Source organism: Theobroma cacao, chromosome 3 (assembly GCF_053813885.1).
Source record: "Theobroma cacao isolate CCN51 chromosome 3, ASM5381388v1, whole genome shotgun sequence".
NCBI classification, from domain to species: domain Eukaryota; kingdom Viridiplantae; phylum Streptophyta; class Magnoliopsida; order Malvales; family Malvaceae; genus Theobroma; species Theobroma cacao.
This window is the reverse complement of record NC_142641.1, coordinates 42,897,206-42,919,935: the sequence shown is the minus strand read 5'-3', so window position 1 is coordinate 42,919,935 and position 22,730 is coordinate 42,897,206. Positions and strand designations below refer to the sequence as shown.

At 30.6% G+C, this 22,730-nt stretch overlaps 2 protein-coding genes across 2 annotated transcripts; both read right to left on the bottom strand.

Annotated features, from left to right (window-relative positions):
• Positions 1-9,107: 9,107 nt before the first annotated feature.
• Positions 9,108-10,410, bottom strand: LOC18606227 (Integrase-type DNA-binding superfamily protein). Its single transcript, XM_007039718.3, has one exon. The coding sequence runs from the start codon at positions 10,319-10,321 to the stop codon at positions 9,608-9,610; it is 714 nt and encodes a 237-aa protein (XP_007039780.3). The 5' UTR covers positions 10,322-10,410; the 3' UTR covers positions 9,108-9,607.
• Positions 10,411-19,875: 9,465 nt separating this feature from the next.
• Positions 19,876-22,409, bottom strand: LOC18606226 (uncharacterized). Its single transcript, XM_018117135.2, has 3 exons — positions 21,748-22,409; positions 21,436-21,663; positions 19,876-20,107 (listed from the first exon to the last, which is right to left on the bottom strand). The coding sequence occupies exons 1-3, from the start codon at positions 22,407-22,409 to the stop codon at positions 19,876-19,878; spliced, it is 1,122 nt and encodes a 373-aa protein (XP_017972624.2).
• Between the last annotated feature and the right edge of the window lie 321 nt (positions 22,410-22,730).

Sequence of the window (22,730 nt, the reverse complement as noted above, 5' to 3'; positions counted from 1 at the left end):
GAGATAGCTAAGTGTTAAATTTTAAATTTCAATGAATAAATTTGCTTTACATTAAAAGCATATTTGGTTTGATTTTTTTTTTTAGCTTAAAAGTTATTATAAAACTCTTATAAAAAATAATAGCTTTTAAAATTAAGTTAAAACTGTTTGGTAAATTTACTTTTTATAAGCTCTTTTTTATAAATAAGCTGTTTGGTAAAACAACTTATATAAATTTTAATTTTGATTAAAATTACTATGGAGGGTATTTAATAAATCAGGTAAAAAATTAAATCAAATAAAAAAAGATGAGTGTGAAAAAAATATTTGTTGTTTTTTTTAAAATTGTTTTGAAATTTATGACATTTAAAGCTAAACAAAATTAATATTACACACAAGGAAGAGAACCCAATGTGGTATTAATAATGGATCTAACTGGGTCAGGAAAATCACCCATTGATTTCGTAACCCATTTTCTTATTGAAATCATCAACGCTAATTTCTAACAAATACAAGTCTATCAAGGTATTGATGTCCCCACCAAAAAAGTTCCCCTCCATGAACAAAAAGGTTTTGGTTTTTATAGGTTTTTTTTTCATTTTTAATAGGTTATTTATTTTGTCAAGGAGTGCTACATCATCTGTTGGGTACTATTAGCTCAAATGTGGAATTTAACTGCTAAGAAGTTAGAGATTTTGCAATTCCTGTTGCTAAATAAACTAAAGTCTATTTCAATTTTCTTATAATGTAGCATATTGTTATATTTTAAAAAAATTGTTTAAAAGGGGTTATTAGAAACGAATACAAATATTGATTTTTTAATTTTCATCTAATTTATCTCAATAAATATTAAAAATAAATAAATATCACATAATTATCATATCAAATAATAAACTGAAAAATATCAAACAATAAAAAAAGTTTTCAAAATAAACAAAATGATAAAAAATAACATGAAAAACAAAACAGAAAGACCAAAAAAATAATATTTGAATGCAATTTTAAATTTTGGATTTTTTTTTTCTCTTAATTTTTGAAACAATAAAAAAAACTTTAAAAGGATGATCTACAGAAAGGGGAGAGATGAGGGAGATCGATAAGGAGAGAGGGAGGAGATTTTTTTTTAGAGAGGATTTTTTTGAAAAAAAAAAAACTCTCCTAAGAAGTTGGCATGTTTTTTGAAAAAAAAAACTCGTATTTAGAGTTTTTTAAAGCTATTTTTTAATAGTTTTTAATACAATAATGTTTGGTCCAACTTATGCTTGTAATAAGTAAATAAACTAAAAATAAATTAGGTCAAACAGACACTACATCATAAAGTATATTTTCTGTAGTTTATGTTATAATATAATATAATAATTTTTTTTTCATTTGAACGAGTATATACAAAAGATAATTGGTACAAATTCCTTTCTCTCTCTGACCTGGTCCAAATATACAAAAATCGATAAACAACACAAACGAGTTTTTTAGTCAAAAAAAATCCATCAAGAAAACAAATTAAAAAATATATTTATAAACATAAAAACAAAGAACTTCAAATTTTCTTCTCCTTTTTTCGTTCAAGTTTGGTGGTGTTCTTGGAATTGGTTGGGAAATAGTTTTCAAGCTTTTTAAAGGAGGAACATGATGAGGAGGTGGGGTCTTAGCTAGTGACTAGCATACAACACAAGTTAAAAAAAAAAAAAAAAAGAAAGAAAAAATCATGTTTCTCATCCAAAATGGAAATTGACTGATAGAGAAACAAGAAAATGCTTTCCTTTTGTTTCCCATTTCTTATTTTGTTTCACCTAAATACACTTTATATTGAGGTAAAAATAATTGATATGATAATTTTTTGCACCCTAAATATTTACTATGTATATATGTACATCATCTTACACTCGTTATTCTTTAACTAAATGCATGAAGTTAATTTTTATAAGAAAAAAATAGGGTAAAATACTTAGACTTCTTAAGCTTTAATGAAAATTTCATGTGAGTTTATTAAGTTTTCAAAATAAATAATGAAATTTAAAAGTGCAAACACTGTTAACAAAAAATATTAAAAAATTAAAATACTTTTTTTTTTTCTCTCAAACAATATAGTTCCCATTCGTCCACTGACTACCTCAAATCGAGGGGAGTACTTTTGGGTGCATTGATATGGTGCTCCTTCCTCTCTTCTAAAGAGCACCAAGGCTTGAAAGAATTTTTTTTAATAAAAAAAATAAAAATATAATTTATATAATAATAATTTTTAAAATTAATCAAAGATAAAATTATCTTTTTAATATTATCACGTAATCAAACTAATCGAAATATTAACATTAAACTTATATATCTAGTGAAATATATATTTTTAAAATAGAGTGTTTATTTCAAAAAATTAATGAACTCACACGAAATTTCAATTAAAATTTAGAAAGATCTAGGTATTATACCCAAAAAAAATTATAATTGAACATTATTTCACATTCCTAAAAGGAATACATATGGAGTCTGTTGAAAAGTTTCCAAAGAAAATAAAACATTATTAATCAATTAATGGCCCTCTTGTTCTCAAACCTTTGAACCTAGGCATGTCCTACTTCACTATTTTTGGCAATGCCCTGTCCTAATGAGACCACAACATTTGCAGCTAAGCTACAAAAGCGAAACAACCTGGCAAAAATTCTTCTCCAATCAAGAAAAATACTACAAATTAGAAAAATAATTGTGGAATGTTTGGATTGGACTAGAAGCCTAAAACTGTTTTTTGATTGGACTCAAAAAGGTTTTTTGTCAAGAATCTAACGAATGATTAATTTCTGTTACTTAGGATTTTGATGAAAACAGATGGATTTCCTTTCTCTTCCTAGGATGCTTTCCTAATCAAATGAATTGGTGCCATGGAAATTATTATGCTTCAAACTAGAACACTCATTAAACACTAAAGCAACAGCGGAACTGGAAAATGACTAGCAAACGCCTTGGACGATTGACTCAATATTTTTGTAATTAAAGTATGGTTACATTATGTAAAGTTAAGAAGGTTATTGGATAGAAATCGAGCATTTAATTTATAGGTTGATACATGATCTCATTACTTAAAATGTAAAATTCGAATCTTCTTTTCTCAATTTAAAAAAAAAAGAGTAAAAATAAATATTTTTGTGGGACGATACAATTAAATTTTAAAAAGATTATATGTTCAAATTTTTTTATTTTGAAATTGAATTATTGAAAACAAATAAACATATTTGAATATAATGTTAAAATTGATATTGCTTTTGTAATTAATTTATGATTTTGACGCAACATCTTAATTGATTTCACCCCTAAACAGCTTAACGATGAATCATATCATATATATGCACCTGCCATATATAGTTATATTTGTGGCCAAGATATTTGAGAGAGTTCATTGGTTTCCTTTTTTCGGATAAGTTTAGAAAAAGATTTTCAGGTACTGGAGATTTGGGAACTATTAGTTCAAAGTTGGTTATCTGTTTTAGTACTTATTTGTTAATTAGGTTATGCAATTTAAGGATTAATCAACAAGAAAATCCTTTAATTCTCTTAATTCACATCTATATAATCAATAGACTCGATGAGTTTGAAATGTCTAACTTTCTCATGAATGTAGCATCAAAGCATTTAAATCTCGACCAATTTTGTTACCTCCGTCTAATTTGGTGGTAGGCCTCAAAAGATCAAAGAAGAAAAAGAGAACGTAAGAAGAAGAATTTGCTAAGGCAAAACTCAAAAGCAAAACCCAAATTAAGTACAAGTAGTTAGAATTCAAAGTCATAGTGCTGATCCAATTACTTGTAGAACCAAGATCATGATGCCCTGTCGATGCTGTACAACCCCCGTGTGTACTTTCTGCAGTCCCCCTAGCATTCTACACAGCCAGAAAGAAAGGAAAGCCCAAAATCTTTGAAGAGCGTGCGAATTGAATTTAATCATCTCATCCATATGTGTACAAAGTGGTCCAAAACCACATTGATTATAGAAGAAAAAAGAAGTGCTGGTCCTTTCATAGTGTCATTGTCGCGCTGTTAATAAGCTCATTTTGTAGTGAAATAGTAGTGTGGGAGTGAGAAAGACTTTGTGGCTGTGGGGAGCTGATGTGATATACAGTATACTCACTTTTTAGCTTAGACAAAGATGGAGCAACTACAACCCCCCCCCGGGGGCAGTATTAAGAAGGGGAGCTATAGCCCTGGCAGCTGGCTCATTGCATCAAAGGGAGCGAACTCTTTTTGTTTGTGGTTTGAGAAACGTACAGGGCTCAATTTTTGTTCTTATGGATTGATTCTCTATTCATTTTCTTTTTTACAGTCGGCTGATAATAATATGCAAATCTACAGAAGAAAAAAAACCTAGGATCTAGATTCTAGATGCTAAGGCTTACTGTGATACAAGTGTAGCAGAAACTTTGACTCTCTTTATTGTTGTAGTACTAATTTTGCCTTATACCAACGAAACAAGCGTGCTACCATTGTTTTCTTGAACAAAGAGTTCACTATTTGTGAAAACTAAGATTCTTTTATAATTTTTTTTTTTAAAATTATGAAAATGCTTTATTAAGCTTTGTGAAAAAAGCAAAATTCCAAACATATCAAGGCAAATGTACAAGCCTTAGCATACTCAATAGGCAGGTAAATACTGCCATAAAAAAGAAAAACCAAATTGAAATAAAAGAAAAAAGAGCAAATCCAAAATTGCGTTGCAAAGGTCATATTAATTGATTTGGAGAGAGAGAGCCATCAAATTAAAAACTTGTACTAATTGATAAGCATTTTGCTTATCTCTTATTGCATTGATTACTTGTTTTGAATTTTCAAGTAATCAAAAAACAATTGAAGGCCTTACTTCAATTAAGAATAATCATTCCTCCCAAAGAAAAATCAAAGCTTAGTACATAAGTTGAAGCTTTAATGCTAACGGTCATTTGATTTGATTGCAGACTTTTTCTGTTTTCAGACAAGAGTTGAGAATTGACCATTAAGCATTGAAGCAACTTAATAAATGTGATTTATCATGCAATGCTTTGGCGAGGCTTGTTTAATTGCAAAACTAGTCCTAATTCGTCATATTTACAAAAGCGTGATGAAATACCCTTAGGGAAGGGGAATAACTTTTCATGGTCAACAGCTTGTGTAAACTGCACTTTTCTTCCTTAGGATTTTATCATTTTTATTGGACTGGATTTGGTTTGTAATTTTCCCAATATTCCTTCAAAAATTACAACAACAAAAACACCAACAGCAGATATTGTTGGTCCCTTTGTAACGGCATGTATGAAAAGCTAGGCAGCCCCTCGTTTAGCTTAACATGTTCCCTGGAATGCCAAGTTACAATCATAGCTACCCAATTCTGGCTTGTCTTCCAAGTTTTTAAGGTTGTGGGAGTAAAAGCATCATTCATCCTTCTCTTCTTTATCATTCTTTTTCATTTTTTTTACTTCAACGTATAAATATCTTCTCTTTTCTTTCTTTTCCTCCTCTTGCTTTAATTCCCTTTTCTTTGATGAAGAATGCCTTGAATTCTTCTAAAAGTAAAATATACACTTTTTTTTTATCTATAAGCAGAAACCCACCCTGTGTCTTCATAAATAAAGAGAAAGAGAAAGAACACCTGCCTGTCTTTGGATTTAATGCAAATTGATTCCTCCTGCTAATCATATTATTATGTAATCATTCATTTCACTTGATTATAATGTAAGATGCTTTATTCCAAACTAACTTAATTTGTCTGTCACTATTAGCCACGCCAACTCAACCACATGACATAAAAAGTAAGGCTCTATACCCCCTTTCTCTTTCTCTTTCTCAAATGGTGCCACCACGAAAATCAAAATATACACCTATATATGTGCATTCCTCACGTGTGCTATAATAAGTAGCACAATAATTTATATTTGATTGTGGAGAGACATTTGTTTATAAAATTGCAATTGGTGCACATTTTTATGTTTAATTACAAAAAAAAAAGAGAAAGAAATAAAAGCTTTGATTTATAATTAAAATTAAAAATTGGCATATAGAAATTGGACGGATTAAAGATAGAATAATTAATTTTCAATTTCAATGTCCAATTATCCAACAACATCAGTGGCAGGCTGTTTAAGGATTATTGTATATCTCATTAAACATCTAATTAACTTTAATTAGAACATGCACAATCTTTTAATTTTTATTTATTTAAAAGATCATTAAATATTCAACCATTTAGGATCTAATATATAGTTAATTATAAATGTGATGGTGTGTTATATATTGAATTTTATTTATCTTTAAATAACAATTTAAGTGGTGTCCAAAACATTTACTAATTTGTTCCTAGATCATTTATTGGAAAAAAATAATCAAGGAATTGGGTGATAGGGGCTTAAGATTTTTCAGTTCTTCACCTTATAACTAAGAGTTGTACTTTTCATTGAGGAGGTCTTGAGCAATTACTACTACAGTTGAGACAACTTGATAAAAGTATTTTTCATCCAAAAAACAAAACAAAAAACCACTTCCATAAAAGCTTTAATATGTGTTTTTTTTGTGCTGAAAAAAAATCATGCACCTTTCAATCAGAAAAGTCAAAACTAGTACAGGAGGAAGTAATTATTTGAGAGGTTTTGTGTAATGTGAAAAGGGAGGCAATCGGAAATTGACATTAGAAATGAACAATTAATGCACTAAATCATCTTTTCATCGATTTTAATTATGCTTTAATTATACCGTTCTTTAAGTCAAACTCATTTAATAGTAAAGAGACCCTAATTGCATTGCACTTTGTCTTAATCTCTTTCTTTCTTTTTAATGAACAGGCCTTGCAACTTTCAAGAAATTAAACAATCACAAGCTTTCAGGTATCAATATATCCTATTTTACTCAATCATTGTTATAGTTGATAAACAAACAGAGCCCATGATGAATGATGAATGATGAGCTGCATGTGCCTTTATTTTGTGTCCAAGCCAAGTGGCGTTATGTCGACTTAAATGGCCCCCCCTTGGGGATTGTCGTTCTATCGGGCATACAATGAAAATAGTCAACAATAGTTTGCAATCAAACCATGACACTTGACACGCAAACATTCGAGAATTTGACTTTTACCCTTTTATCACTCAAGAAGTTTTAGGATAATTGAAAGCAAACCCAAGGTTTTAAGTAAATTTTTTTTTTCTTCAAAAGAATCCATGTCTTATCTCTCTGAGAAGAAACTGGAATGTTTAAAAGAGAAGAAAACTATGTGCATCAAAAGCATACAAGTATCTTAATCATTTGAGTGACTAGCATTTTCCAAAACCCAAAGTAAAGACAAAAAGATGGGTTTTCAATTGCCCATTTCGCTTTCGAAATTTCAATCCCATTCACCCACTCTTTTTCCACCTTTACGGGGCCATTCTGTCTGTCCTGTACGAACACCCGAATACTTGACAAACATTATACTACTGTATAAATCAATATGAACAGTACTTAAGGCTTCTTCTTCTTCTTCTTCTTCTTCTTCAATAGACCATCCACGACATGCGGTAGGTAAACCTTGTGCTTATTCCCATATTAAAACATTGATTATCCAACCTAAATAAGAATTATTTATTAATGATTAATTTATGTTATTTCACTTTTAAAGCATAGGATGCTTCCTGTCACACTCCAACCAGTCCCTTTCTCTTCTGCATTTAATGTTTCAAAATTTTCAGCAATACTACAGTCTTGTTTTTTTATGTGTTTATCTCTTTATGTTTAGCGTAATTTAGACATAGGTTTTAAATTATTATCTGCATAATTTTCCAAGTCAAGACAGGTCATTGTACTATCCCCACTAATTAATTATAATTTAGAGCCATAAATATATTTATAAAAATATAAATAAAATTTTAGCTATGATTGTGTATTTGAAGTCATACTATAATTTTGTTATTATTTCTCTAGTACTATCCTATGTATTCAATCCTTCTATGTTCTCTCAGTTGTTATCATTGTTCTCCAACAAAAGGCATGGCCAATGGTCCATGAAGGAATCTATGATTTTTTAGATGAGGCCATGAAAATTACGTGGACTAATTTATTCCTAAACTCAATATAAAGCAAATTATTCTTCAATTGTTTTATTTTTTAATAAGAAATCAATGTTGATATATATGACTACCCCTAAATCTTGAATGAAAAATTTTAAATAAAAAAAATACTACTACTATCGATATTCTCTTATCAAAGATCAAAACATTTTCGAAATTGAAATTTCATATCATCTTAACAAAGTACGAAAAAAGAAGGTGATTATTGTTGGCCCTTCTGATAGACAAGAACCAGGCTAGAGGGGCAGACATTGATGGGGAAGTGACCCAATGAGTTATGGAAAGAGATGGTGAAGATAAGGCCGAGGTGCCACTTAACCCCTTCGGTGGTACAGCTAATCTAATGGGTCGTTGTTGCATGTGTCAACCAATCAAAGAAAAGAAATAAAGAAATAAAAATAATTAAAGAAAAAGATTTCTTAACTCTGAATATTAAATTGCTGTGGGGGTGGTAAAGCTTATTTTGACTGAAGGCTTGTTGTGGTCAGGCAGGATTTATCAAATGTGGGCTCTTGTTTGACATTTATTCTGTAATAATGCCCTTTTTCTTTCTTGTAAAAGTTCAATTTAGGCTTCAAGATGAAACAATAAATTTCTCAATTTAATCAATGTAATTTTTTTTATTATTAATATATTTAAAACCAGAATTTGTATTAGTGTGTGCTTTGGTAACCAATGTGGATCTTTTGCCCCCTCTTTTCAGAGCTTTAAATCCACAAATAGATGTTCCCAATCTTTTCCCTTGCTTTCTTTAATCAGGTGAAGAAGGAAAAGATATTCCTTCTAGATGCTTTTTTTCCATATGGAGCATCAGCTTTAAATTATTTTAATATAATATATATATATATATCTTTTTAAAAACAAATGAATAAGGTAGATAGTAGTAGTATGGTTAATAACAAACAAAAGAATTCATCAGCACATGACGGAATTATTTGATGCTGTATCATACTTGTTACTAAATTTAGCAAGGTGGGTGAAATTCTGACTCAATCATGTCTCATATGCATCAAAACTCAGGAGAATTCTCCTCTGAACTTTGGGTGCTCAAAAAAAAAAGGAAAAGAAAAACACAAAAAAGTACAGTACTATAAAGGATTCCTTCCTTATATTCTACCTTGTTTCTAGCAATTTATGTACTCTTGTCAAGTTACAATTTCACCTGAAAGCTAGGTAAAAAAGCCTATAACCCGATAAAAAAAAAAAAAAAAGGGAAAGAGGGGGTGGGGGGTGAGAATAGAGAACCTTAGGCTATCTAATGTGCATAAAACTGTCATTTGATCATATTCACAATGTTCATCTAACATAAAATCAGGGAGGTGAGAGCTTCCATGTTATCTTGAGCAGGGTGACTTTGGAATGGATGAACTGTGACCTCTCTGTTAATCAATGGAATTCCAGGGTGGTGATTTTGGGTAAGCAAGATATTAAATCAAACCTGTAAATTCCATCTTGTCTTGCGCCAGATAGATTTGGGCATCCAATTTGGAAGAAAATTGGATATCTAGTGACTAATGTATCAAGCCTGGGAAGCTTGGGAAATTACAGGCAAGGGAGTTGCTGTCTCTTCTCGGGTACTCTCTAGCAGTATTCCCAAAGGCAAGGCTCCTCATATCCAAATCCATTTTCAACAGGATCATCAGTTGCAGGCAGCTGCCATGACAATGAGCCCCAGAACTCGTCAATCTGATGATTCATGTCCAGCAAGAGATCCGGAAGGTCAATGAATGCATCATCATTGTTGATTAAGGGTGAGCTTGATGAGTCTTGAGTGTCATGAGATGTCACTGTGCTTGCTGGAGATCGAGGAAACATTTGATCTACCTGGCTCAGCTCTGCTTCAACTTCATGGCTTTTCGGATAGTTTAAGGTAGCTGCTTTAGCAGCAGCAGCTTGGATATCCTTTGGTGATGCACTGACCGGACGGGGAAGCTCATGAGCTATCTCAGGGAAATTTAGGTAAGCAGACTTGCCTTTAATCGTTAGAGCTGCTACATCATGTGCTCGAGCTGCCATTTCAGCTGTAGGAAATGTGCCTAGCCAAATTCTTGACTTCTTCCTCGGTTCCCGGATTTCAGATACCCATTTGCCCCATTGACGCATTCTTACTCCTCTATACGTTGGATGTTTCCCCTCGACTTCATCATTTTTAACCTTTCTCTTGCTTTCGTTTGCATTTTTCACTTTCTCAACTTTCTTGGACTTAAATCGTGTCGACGACTCGCTTGCCAAGGGGGATGAAGAGGAAGATGCAGAGGATTGAGTCTCAAATTCAGCAAACAGTGGCACTTCCATGGTGGATAGTCTTTTGGAGTAGTAGGAGAAAATGTGAGGGCATTGCTTGGAGGAGAAGAAGCTAAGCTAGCTTCTTATAATTCCTTTGACACATTATAAAGTTAGAAAAAGTGTATTCAAGGCAATGGGGCCTAAAGCAAAAAAGATGTACCATTCGATTGTTTTGTTACCCCAAGTTGATATTAAATAATGCAAGGTTCGGCTTTATCTAGCCCTGTTCCTTTTTCTTGGCTTCTCCTCATGTCTCATTACCCAGTTTTACTTGCAATGGATTAAAGCATTTTCTATCTCACATTTGCTCATTTTCTCCTCATGTTAATATTTTAGTCGTCTGGTAAGCTTGAGCCATTCATCGTGGGCCAACAACATAGGTGTTTTTTGGGCAAAAACTCTTACAAATTCAACCCACGCATTTCACATGAAAGCTGGCATCGATCCATCTAGCCCCTCCCCCTTTGAAATTTTACAACACCGCTGCCCGTTGGATCACCTCTTTTGGCGTTATTGAACCCAATCCCACTGCTTGTTTCGCCTTTCTAGTGTTCTTGGGCTCTACTCTTGGCAAATTAACCAATCAGAGCTAACTTTTTTCTTCTTACCTCTATTCATCCTACACCTTCAACCAATGGCAAATTCAAAATTTTGCATGAAAAAAAATTAAAAAGTAATTATAAATATAATTATATTATATATATTAAATTTTATATGTATAATAATAATAACAATAATTAAAATTTGAGGACTGGCGGCTAGAGTAGACCTACTTTCATGGGAGTGAGGTCACATGACGTTATTCAATTACAAAAAATATTTATTTATTTTATTAATTATCTAGTGTTTTATATAATTAAGGATACTAATCAACCCATTAATTTTTTTACAATTTTGTAAGGAGTGGGGATAAAAAGTAAATTTTATTAAAAAATTTATGTATTAATAATATTTAAATATTATCAAAAAGTAATTTATATATTAATACTTAAATATGACATGAAAAGATAAATAAAAAATTCTTCTATAATTTAAGATTTTATTAAAAGAAAAGTGAAAACCTAAACTACTCTCTTCAAAAATTCAAATCCTACTCTTGAGATCCGCGACACTTCCTTTTCTCGGTCCTTAATTGTGTTTTTCATTCTCTCGAAACAATTCATTTAAGTTTCAATTGTAAATAATTTTAAACTCAAATTAAGTTTTTAAATTCTTCATCTTTAAATATTTTTTGATTAATTTAATAGTTTGTTACTCAAATAGAATCTAGCTAATAGAAAATAATATTACATGTCAACTAACATCTTGAAATTATGAGTTTTTCTTTTTTTATTTAATTTGTAGATATATTATTTGATTTTTGTATTTAATGGTTTGTGGATGCTTATACTTAATTGTCATCAATGACTATAAATTTGTCAAATTGTTAGTCGTTGAACTTGATAATTTGTTATGCAAAATTATATTTCATTTAATTTTAATATTTTAGTTTATGTTATAAAAAATAAATAGTAATTTTTAATAAATTTGTAAATAAATAAATCATGAAAAGATATTTTAAAATATAAAAAATTATCTCGTAAAACTAGATCTTAGGTAACAATAATATAATTATAGTAATAATAGTATTTAATAATCTTTTAAGTAAAATCGTATTGAATTTAATCTAAATACTCTCCTATTAGATCTTAAATTGAGAAAAAATAATTTTTTAATTATTATTATTTTAATTATAACATTACTCAAAAAAAATTTTGAATCTAATCCTGATTAGCAGCCATCACCACCCGCCACCCTTGGACTTCACCCCTACCTTAAACTTTTGTCCGCGATTAGGTAAATATTTCCATTTTTGTTTTCACTCTTACCTTCTTCTTATAGTAGGTAGATCACAAGCAAATCAAACGTCCAGAAGAGAATTATAAATCATTTTTCGTATACAAGTTCTATTTTGTTTCAACTTCTAACCTTTTTCTTTTCTTTCAACAAGCTCGTAATTTCTTATGGGATGCATGCATAGAGTTGAAAAAGTGGTGTACGACCAATTTACGGATTCGAATTTGTGCTTATATGTTTTTTTTTTGTCTTTAGTTAACTTTAACATTTTGGAATCCCACCCCCCCCCCCCCCCCCCCCTTCTCCTCTGTTTATCAAACTAGATGTCTAGGGACTCAAAATCAAGCCAATAAAACAAAACAACCCATCAAAGTCCAATCAATGGTAATAAATGTGAAAGGACGAAATTTTTTTATTTGGGTGAAGAATGTTTTGCTTATTTTTCAATAATAATAAAAAATATCAAGGGACATTTGGTGAATGGATTAAGACAAACCTAACTGTGTTTGGCTTATTAAACAGAACATGTCTAGGATAAAGACAAGAGCTGTTTACAGTTTACACCCAATATCATCATGACAAGAGATCTCGTCAAACTAATCTCTGCATGATTTAATTGGTGAGGAAAAACATTTTATTAAATAAATGTGCATGACTTTGTTTTAGTTGGTGAAGAAAATTAACAATACTTGTTACAATTGCTTCACTCATTGGACATTTACGTGTTCTAGAAGACGAATATATATAATCTCTTCAGAAATTGTCAATATAAGAACAACTGTAATTACAGTGAATGATGTTTTGTTCGAGTTTAGCAGCTCCAAAAAAAAAAGGGTTTTTTTAATTTTGAGTACGAGGCAAATTAAAATAATTGAATTTAATACTAATATTCATGATTGGGTAACAAAAAAATATAGAAACAGAGACTAGATAGACATCATTAGGTTTATATCTTCAATGATGCAACAAATGCTCTCGTCCTACTATCCCTTCATAATTTAATTGATTCCCCTTATACTGTACAATTAGAAGAACTTTTACTCCCCTCATTCTAGACTTTGACGGACACAATTTTAAATAATTTCATTTGTTTTTTATTGAGAAAGAAGAAATTTTAATTTAATTTTTCATCATAAAAAACATATATTAATCATTAAACCTAATAATTATATACATTTTAAAATATTTTTCTCATTGTTAGTGAAACACCATTTAATTGTGACTTTTATTAGAATGAAATTACAAAATAAAGTTCAAAAAAGTAGAAGTTGGAAGATGAAAAGTTAAAATTTTAACTAATTAAAAAAATTACAATAATCAAATAATAAGATTTTTAAAATTAGAATTTAAAACCCTATGGATCCTAAGATCCAGAGGGTTTCCCTGTATCTAATTGTTCCTCGTCAGTTTCCATAGTTGTTCCAATTAATTTCACGGGAATTTTATAAGACTTTTTTGGGAAGTGGGACAATATATTTAATAAATATCACATCAATAATTTAATGGGATGGTGATTTGATAAAACAATATAATAATGCCGATTGGGAAATAAAAAAGGTAGACAAAGGGAGAGAAAAACATTTGCAAGACCTTCCAAAGATAGAATTAATTATATTTTTTTATCTGGCCATTAATTTATTAATGTTAAGTGTTTGTTTGTGTGAAGTCATGGTTTTCACTGCCGGATGGATCAATGAGTCGAAGTCTTCTCTTTTTAACTCTTGCCACCCCAATAAATATTTCCCAAAATCCAAACACCCCGTTACTTTTATTATTTAATTCATTTATTTATCTTATATATAGTAAACCCACCAACTCCCTTAAAAAAATATAAAAAATTTTCTTGTACTTATTACGATGATAATTGAGTTTGTTAACAAAATTTAAAAAATTTACATTAAAGGGTTTATATTTAATATATTGTCAATATAAAATATCTATACACTATTAATGAATCAAATATTATCATTTTGTTAATAAAATAAATTTAAAATTTTTAAAAACTAAATTTATAATTTTATATATATTTATTTTAAAATTATTTTAATTTTTTATCTTTACACATTTATAATGTGATACTTTGTGATTAAGTAATAATATATAAATATTATATATTAATAATATATCAAATATAAACCTATAGTTTATACACATAAGAAATCAAAGTGAACTATATATATGTGAACAAGAAAGTGGTGAAGGATTTTTTTTTTAGTTAATATAGTACAATTTACATATAGAACTTGGAGTTCAAATAAAGGAAGAGGTACAATTATTTTTCCATTATTTGATAGACATTTACCGGAATTCTTGGATTGAATATACTATATATCTATATATATATATATATATATATATTATTTTTCCATTATTTTCCATTATTTGATAGACATTTGACGGAATATATTTTCGTCAACAACATTATTTTACAATAAGAAAACAAATCTTATTATATCTTCTATCTCAAAAGGGAAAAAAAAAAAACCTTTGTAATTAACGTTAAAAGGAGTATAAGATAATAAGAGTAACGATGACACAGAATTAAATTTCTTGGGAATTACTATATTTAAAGAAACCCTTTCAATTTTGCTTTTAGGTACAGCTGCCTTAGCGTGTGTTTATAAAAAGGCCAAAACGATTTTTTTTATTGATTAATAAAAAAAAATCCAATTTCGAGGAACTATTCTCTCTCTTTATGAGATTTTGTCTAATTTTTTTTAAATGCATAACAAAATTTAAATAAATTTTTAAATTATTTATTATATTGATATGTTATAATAGATGTTGATATAACATTTTGATGTGGAATGATAACATCGTTACATGACATTTTTCATGTTCTAAATTAATATTACATCAATATCGCTTGAGTATAAAATAGTAAGTGATATTTTGATTAATTACGATTAGTCAATTATTAATTATAAAAATGTATTTAATTTAAAATAAAAATATAATTTTTTTAAACTAAAAAAATTTATTTAATTTTTTAAAATAATTCAATGAAATTTTTAAAGCATTATACCTTGAGAAAAGCATTCAACTTCAAGGAACTTTCCCTTCTCTTTTAGAGATTTTGTCTAAAGATATATATATATATATATATATATAAATGCATCATCTACATGAAAAACACATGAAGGATAAAATATAGAAAATAAAAATTCTTAATTGGAACCTGCAAATTGCAATGATGGCACCTATTGAACAAAAACCAAATCAGCAGCAAGGATCAAGGACATTAATTTGGACATTTGCAGATGTAGAGTAGTGATCATATTTTCTTGAAAATTTTGATTTTTTTCAACATAAATGTTAGTAATTATATGAGTAGATAGGTGATTTTTTTTTTTTGAAATGAAGATAGGTGAAAAATTCACATCTAAGAAAAATATAAATGATTTGACTTAAAGAAGTAAAGAAACAATGACTATAAAAATAATGTTTGTAACAATAAATATCTAAACACTTTTTGATTTAACAAATTTTCAAGTTTAATTTACACGATGTTCAAAAATTTAAATTTAAATTATCAATAATAATTGATTTATAACTTTATATAAATCTTAATAATAATATTCACGTTTAATGTGCGACAAGGAATTACAAAAGTATCCATAAAAGCATCACTTGATATATTTATAAAATTCATTTTCATTATTACTATATATTTATTCATTGTTATTACGCAATATTATATTTGCAGAATCTTTTCTGCAGACCACAAGCTTCAATTTCCAGGGTTGTTACCTTTTTTTTTTGTATATAAAATACTAATAATAATAATTTTTTGTATTATTCACGTTAATTTGTGGAAAACACTGAAACACATTCTTCCTTTGAAAAAAGAATTCCAATTATATACTTACATGTTCAAAGGGGAATAATTGAAAAAAACTTGTAATTCTTTTTTTCCATTTCAAATTCTTAAATACCCAAAACCGAAGAGCTGTAATTAATCAGATAAAAAAAATTCGGAATTAATCTGATGGCTAACAATTTTACTCTATCAATCTAATAGAAATCCTCACCACAAAAACTGGATATGCCCCTATCTAACTAGGGACCATTGCCTTACATTAATAAATATTTGATTATTCAATTTTTTTATTCTTGGGTTTTTTTTTTTTAGGTCCCAACAGGAACAGCCTCGCACACCCTTTGGACCAAACTCTAACAAAACCTGAAACATGACCAATACCAATCATCAAAGCCAACCTGACCTCTATAGGGTTTGACACCTTAAACAACCGTAAACCCTATATATTAAATTTAATAGCATAGGCCGCCTTAGATAAATGGGCTCTCTTATAGATATTCAAAACCTACTTAGTAGGTGCTGCACAAAATGATACTCAATTGCATGAACTTACGAAGTCGATTTTTTTTTCTTATTTTAAAACGAATAGTCAACGTTCAAGGATTTAATCATGATTAGGACAGCAAGTGTAAGGTAACGTTCTGTAACAAATTTGGATCACTCATGTCGCTTTCATTCCTTTAACTATATAAATAGTTCGGTTTGAAGGGCAGATAAGTACATATATAGCTAGAGGAAGAAACAAATTAGCTCTTAGTTCTTTTAACTACAATAAATTTAGATTTTAATTACATTCTTTTAATTGATATATTTTTTATGCACTAAAATCTTAAAAATGAAATTATTTAAATTTTTAATTTTATTTTTTACATTTAATAATAATATAAAAAACAGGAATTTATGTAATCTCTGTACAAAGCCTTGTGTATCCATGGGATTGTGGCTTCTAAAGTTTTTAAAATTCTGTATATATTATATATATTTTTGTCTTAATGATTTTATAAAAATTTTTAACCCTTATTTCTCTTTGTCTTTGACCTCCAACAAAAGTTGACTAATTCCGTCCCTTATTACAAAAATGTTGCAAAAAATATAAAAATATATTATTAAAAATATTTTTAATAGTATATTTTAAAAATGTACAATCCTAAATCATATTTATTGTAGTGGATCTTTTGGGTCAGAAAATAAATCCTCACTTAGGTAGCTTGAAGAAAGTAAAACTTAATGAGGAACTTGTGTAAAATTAATAATTTTTTAAAAATTTACCAGGGTGTGGAGAGCAGCTTATTGTTAATTTTTATTGTCCTTTTTGTTAACATCCAAATCGTTGGTCCGCTGGGTCTGTGATGCAAGATTAAAGTAATGAAATCGTCCAAACACATAAAGTTTCCTTTATTCTTTTTGTCTCTTACAACCTTCTCCCCTCCACTGTCTTTAATTTACCCTGAAAATTAACCTAATTTAATGTTTAAAACATGATTAGACATGCTGGAAAAAGTGTCGGTCGAGGTTGTAATAAAGAAGCTTAGTACATGTGAGTTCTAGTGGATCTAATAACATGTTCTTGTTGTTAATTCACATTCCCAAAACTGGAATGTGAAAGTTAAATGCAAGTCTAGCGTTCTAATTAATAGATTAAGAGTATAAAAATCAATTTAAATTTCTTTCTAATGCCTAAGTAAATAAAATATTGAAAAAAGCAAGATATATGTGGAAGTGTTCATGCTTGTATACACATATACTGTTTGTGGACTCTAGAATCCCACAAAAACCTATTTCTCCCGTACAAAATAGATCCATATTTTTCATTTTCTCAAAAGTTGAATGACAAAGAAATTTGCAAGTGAAACAAAGCAAGTTTTCCTTTTTCTCAAAATTTGGCTGTAAATTTGATATATATAATTAGATAAGTAATTCTCTTTGTCTAATTCAAATTTAAATTTAAAATTTTTAAAATTATATCAAGTTTTAACGGTCAAAGTTTTTTTTTTAATTTTTTTGTGTATATATTAAAAAATTAACCACATTGACTGAAGATGCTCGATTTGGCTAGACTAGGATTTAGATTTTGCTTGATTTGTCGGGCTGGATGTCTAGTTGCTCCAACTAGAGTTACAAGAACAGAACTAATTCGACCGGGTTGAGTTAGCCTGTGACAAAGACTTAACCTATTGTAGCTTTCTTTTATCCTCCAACTCGCCGTGCATGGGTTCAATGCCTTGGATAATTGTCGACATCATGAAAAAATTGCAAGCAATCTATTTCTTCCTTTCTTCCTTTCCGTTTTTGTATCTTTATGATCAATAATATACAACTTTTCTTGTCACCAGCCAACCCCATGGGTGAACCAAGATAATGTGCCGACCAGCGGACTACTTTGAATGGTCTCTATCCAAAGAAAAATGCGGTAGCAAATAATTCTACGTACTCTTCTTGTTTCCTACTCCCTAGTGCCTCATATCTAGAAGGGCAAAGATTACCTTCAACCTCTGAACCACAAGAACGTGCTTAATATCTGAGATTCAGAAATTTGCAACTTGGTCCCTTGGTCCCTTTCCAACAGCGCTAACCTCAGACACCAGCTTAATTGTATGAGGGAGCAGTTTCTGAACTGCAAATCCTACCAGATACGTGCTGTTTGTCTGTATGATAACCGAATTTAAGAGCAACAAGACGTATCAGCATGGCCGAGGGCATTGAATTTTGGGGTCTTTCTCAAAGTTGGGATGGTTTTCTGGTCGGATTTGGGACAATAAGCTGCTAATAGCGACAGTTTTGAATCCATCCTCGTCCAATTTTTAGCATTTTGTGGGTTGGGTTGCATTATTTTTGTCAAGCAGGTACCAATCCAGGTTGTATGTAAATGCTTTAGCCATCTCTAAACCTTTCAGGGTTGTGGTTTGCTGTGATAAGTCTTTATATACAGGAACAAAGCCTTGTGGCAGCAAGAATGCTCTGTATTGGTGCACATGGAGAAACTTGCAACAGATATGCTTGAAGAATGTGCCTGTGATCATGAGCCCCAAATCTTTTTATCATCATTCTACAAGAGATCTATAACTATATACTAGTATTTAGTAATAGTTGAAACAATTGTTTACCTTTAATTTTGTTTGATAGAAAATTGAAACATTGTGTTTGTGTTATAAATAAAGTAGTTTACAATAGAACCAGACAACTGTAAAAGGAGTTAGCTAAGTTCACTTACAACAAGTTCCTTCTAGATGAAACACAACAACCTTTTTCTTACCCCCATTCTTTATTCTCTAAATCACCTGTTTGAGCATCAAGTTCATGCAGTATACAGCACAAGCTGCTTTTAGCCATGATTTTCCGCCTTCTACTGTAAAACTTAATTACTGTATACGAATGTGGAGCTCAGCCAAACTCAATTTGACTACTTTTATTTTTTTTTATTTGTTGAAAAGTAAGTTTAATTTGACTACAATGATGAGTAGGTTAAATTTTTTATTTATTGCTTGGTAAAAGCAAAATGGAATCTGCATTCTTATTTAGCGTGTCTAGCTACATCTGGATTTGCTTTGCCAGCTAGTTTCTTCGCTCTGCTCACTTTCAAATGGGAATGTCATGCATGTGATCTTTGAAATGGACATCCTACGTTTCCCTTTGCATGCCAACAACAGATACGAAAGGTAATTAAATGTAAACTAAAGATTCATCGAATTGTGAAGTTTTGTGGGTGATGCGTACAGGAAGCTACTTTGACGTTGAGAGTCTAGACCGATGGTAAATTATGGTACCATTCTTACAATTAAAAAAAAGAAGAAAAAGCCTTGTACGTTAGATCTATACAGTGCCCCTGTTCCTTCATATTGGCAGTATGCTGATAAATGATGATAAAAATGTCGACCAGGAGGCCTTATGCACCAAGGAAAGGATTGCCTCATGTCTTCTCCAAAAGACCTAGTCCACCAAGGGCGGCTCCTTGTTTGCCTGCTCCTCCTTTTGGGAGGGCTTGAAAAACAAGGGCTGCCCTTGTGCTCATCACGACACCCACAGGGGGTTTCCTGATAACTTCAACGACCCACCCAGTCAACACGGAAAGACGACGGGTGCAAAGGCAGCTAGATATCCTCCCTAGGATCAAAAAGCGATGAACATGGTCCGCAGATAATCTGGTAAATCACTGATCTGATATATATTATAACGGCATGGCAATTTTTTTGCTTGACGAAATAGCAAAGTTAGGCCCATGGGCCTCGAGAAACAAAACATTATGAACATTGCTGCAAGTGAATACATGGTGAGATTGATGAATTTCAGGGAGATTTATACCCAAAGGCTTTGCAGAAATGTAATGCATTCTTGGCAAGCATATGCAGTATGTTGCATTCTTATCTGGAAACAATATCTCAAACAATCAAGTTAATTAGTTTGATGCCTAAAAAACACAAATGACAGGTTTGATCCGAGTAAGATAAAATAATTAAAACTATCTATATATTTTCAATTACATGTGTTACCGAGAACAAAAGGAAAATTCTTTCCATTTTATCTTATGACAGTTCATGTCATGGTATGAGAGCAATTGTAATTAGTAGCAGATAATTAAGTTTGGAAGACAAACAAGAGAAATTATTTTGTGAGTTGGAGCCACAAAAAAGAAACCCTAATTGTAAGTTCATCTATTGCCAAAGAAGGATGAAGCACAACTTTGTCACACTCATATCATTGCCGGAATTTATGTTTACCTAATTAATCATGCTATATATATATATATATAATTCAAAAACTATTAAACTAGCGAAAGTTTAAAAATCTAAATAGTTTTGAGATTTCTATCTTATCTTGTCCATGTGACAAGATACCAAAAACACATATTCATCTAATCAATTTACCAGCAAGACATATTGAATGCGTCCAAACTTAACCCAAAACAAAAACTAAAATTTCAAAAATAAAAGTACAATATAACTAAATTAACGAAAATAATGATCATAATCATTGAAAACTGTATTATGACAAAACAAATGTTCAATTTATAAGAATATAAAGAACTATTGATATTACATTCAATTTTCATGGTATGATTGGAATATAATCTAATTGACAACCACACAAGTAAGTTTCAAGTTCAAATCTCCTTTTAAAAATTAATTAAAAGGAATACTACCTTCAAGTTCGATCACAAGAATTCAGGAGTAGTGACTTAGTGGTAAGGAAAATGAAATCAGATATAGCATACCAAAAACAGATATTCATAGAGCCAATCTACCCCTAAAGACATACTGGGTAAAAACTTCAAAACAAAATTCAAAATTTTAAAAATAAAATTATAATTTAACTAATAAAAGAAAATAACTATCATAATTAATGAAAGTTATATTATGACAAAACGATACCCAATTTGTAAGAATATGAAAAATTGTTGATGTTTTATTCATCTTCGACGCAAACAAGTTTCAAGTTCAAATCTTTTTTCATAGACTAGAAGGAGTAATACTTCCTTGAATTGTTGTACCATTTGATAAACTTTCTCCTTCCTCTATAACGAGGCACGTAAACTCGAACCCACAAATGCTTTCTGTTGACGAAGAATTTTGCTTTTGCTTGTCCATTCAAAACCCATGGTATCACCAATGAAGTAGTGAAAACAATACGTCCGAACTGAGGGTCCTGCCCTGGATGAGTAAGTTCAATGAAAACATCTTGCACCACTTCTCCCCATTTCCTGCAAAAGCAAATCATAATGCTACAAAACAAAACTAAGTAGATATAGAAGATAAAAGAAAGAAATCCAAATAGTTTGACATACGAGGTAAAGAAGTAAATAATTTCTTCCCGGCTCAAAGGGTAACCTTTAGAGAATGTCAGAAACATTGTTCTTGTATCTTCCGGGGTTTGTACCGGATTAAACTCATTAGCACCAGGATTCAAATTTGACAGCTTGGGTGCCTCACTATCTTGATTCAGTAGCAGCTGGTTAGATTCAGTGGAAGCCTGTGATGTAGTAGATCCCTCTCCAAGAGGTCTAGCCACTGGCTTCAGACCAGACTCGTCAACTTCAATGGCAGCATTCTCACCGAATATTTTGTCACAAACAATCTCCATGATGTGCACGTAACGCTTGTACATAAACTCGCGATTGTAGTAAAAGAACCTGAAATTCATTGGCTCATCAAAAAGGCCTAGAAAAACACGAGTATCATGTGAGTCAGTCGGTGGTGCAGCATTTGGTTGTATGAACTCCAAGCATCGCAATGACTCGTTGAAGAGAGCTTCGATGGTCTTGTCATCGTAGGAATGGACCATTCGAATCAAATCGTGGTACCCTATTTCTTCGAGCATGAGCCAGAGAGCCATTGCTCTCTTAACTTGTTGGGAGTTTTTGCCCATTGATCCCACCATTCTGTTGAAAAGGACTCTTTCCAGAGTGTAGAACAGCAAGAGGTCTACAAGAGTACCTATTCCAGGCATGTTCTCACTATTGGAACAGGGAAAAATAGAAATGCTGCTGAAGATGAAAGAGATTTCTTGGGGTGGGATTTTGGAGGAGATGAAGGGGCTTATAGATGTAAATTACTGACGCTTAGGGACTTGGGAAAGTGCGACTCCTTGGGAAATTAAGAAATGCATTTAGTTATTTATTGCTGAAATGGAAATCTGATGTTGCTAAGTATCGTTGGTCTCTGAACTGCCATTTTTGCCACTCAAATCATTAAAATTTGGCACATGTTGTTTATGAAGATTATGAAAGCAGATGATTCTTGCAATATCAACTTGAGTTAGTAATTAACT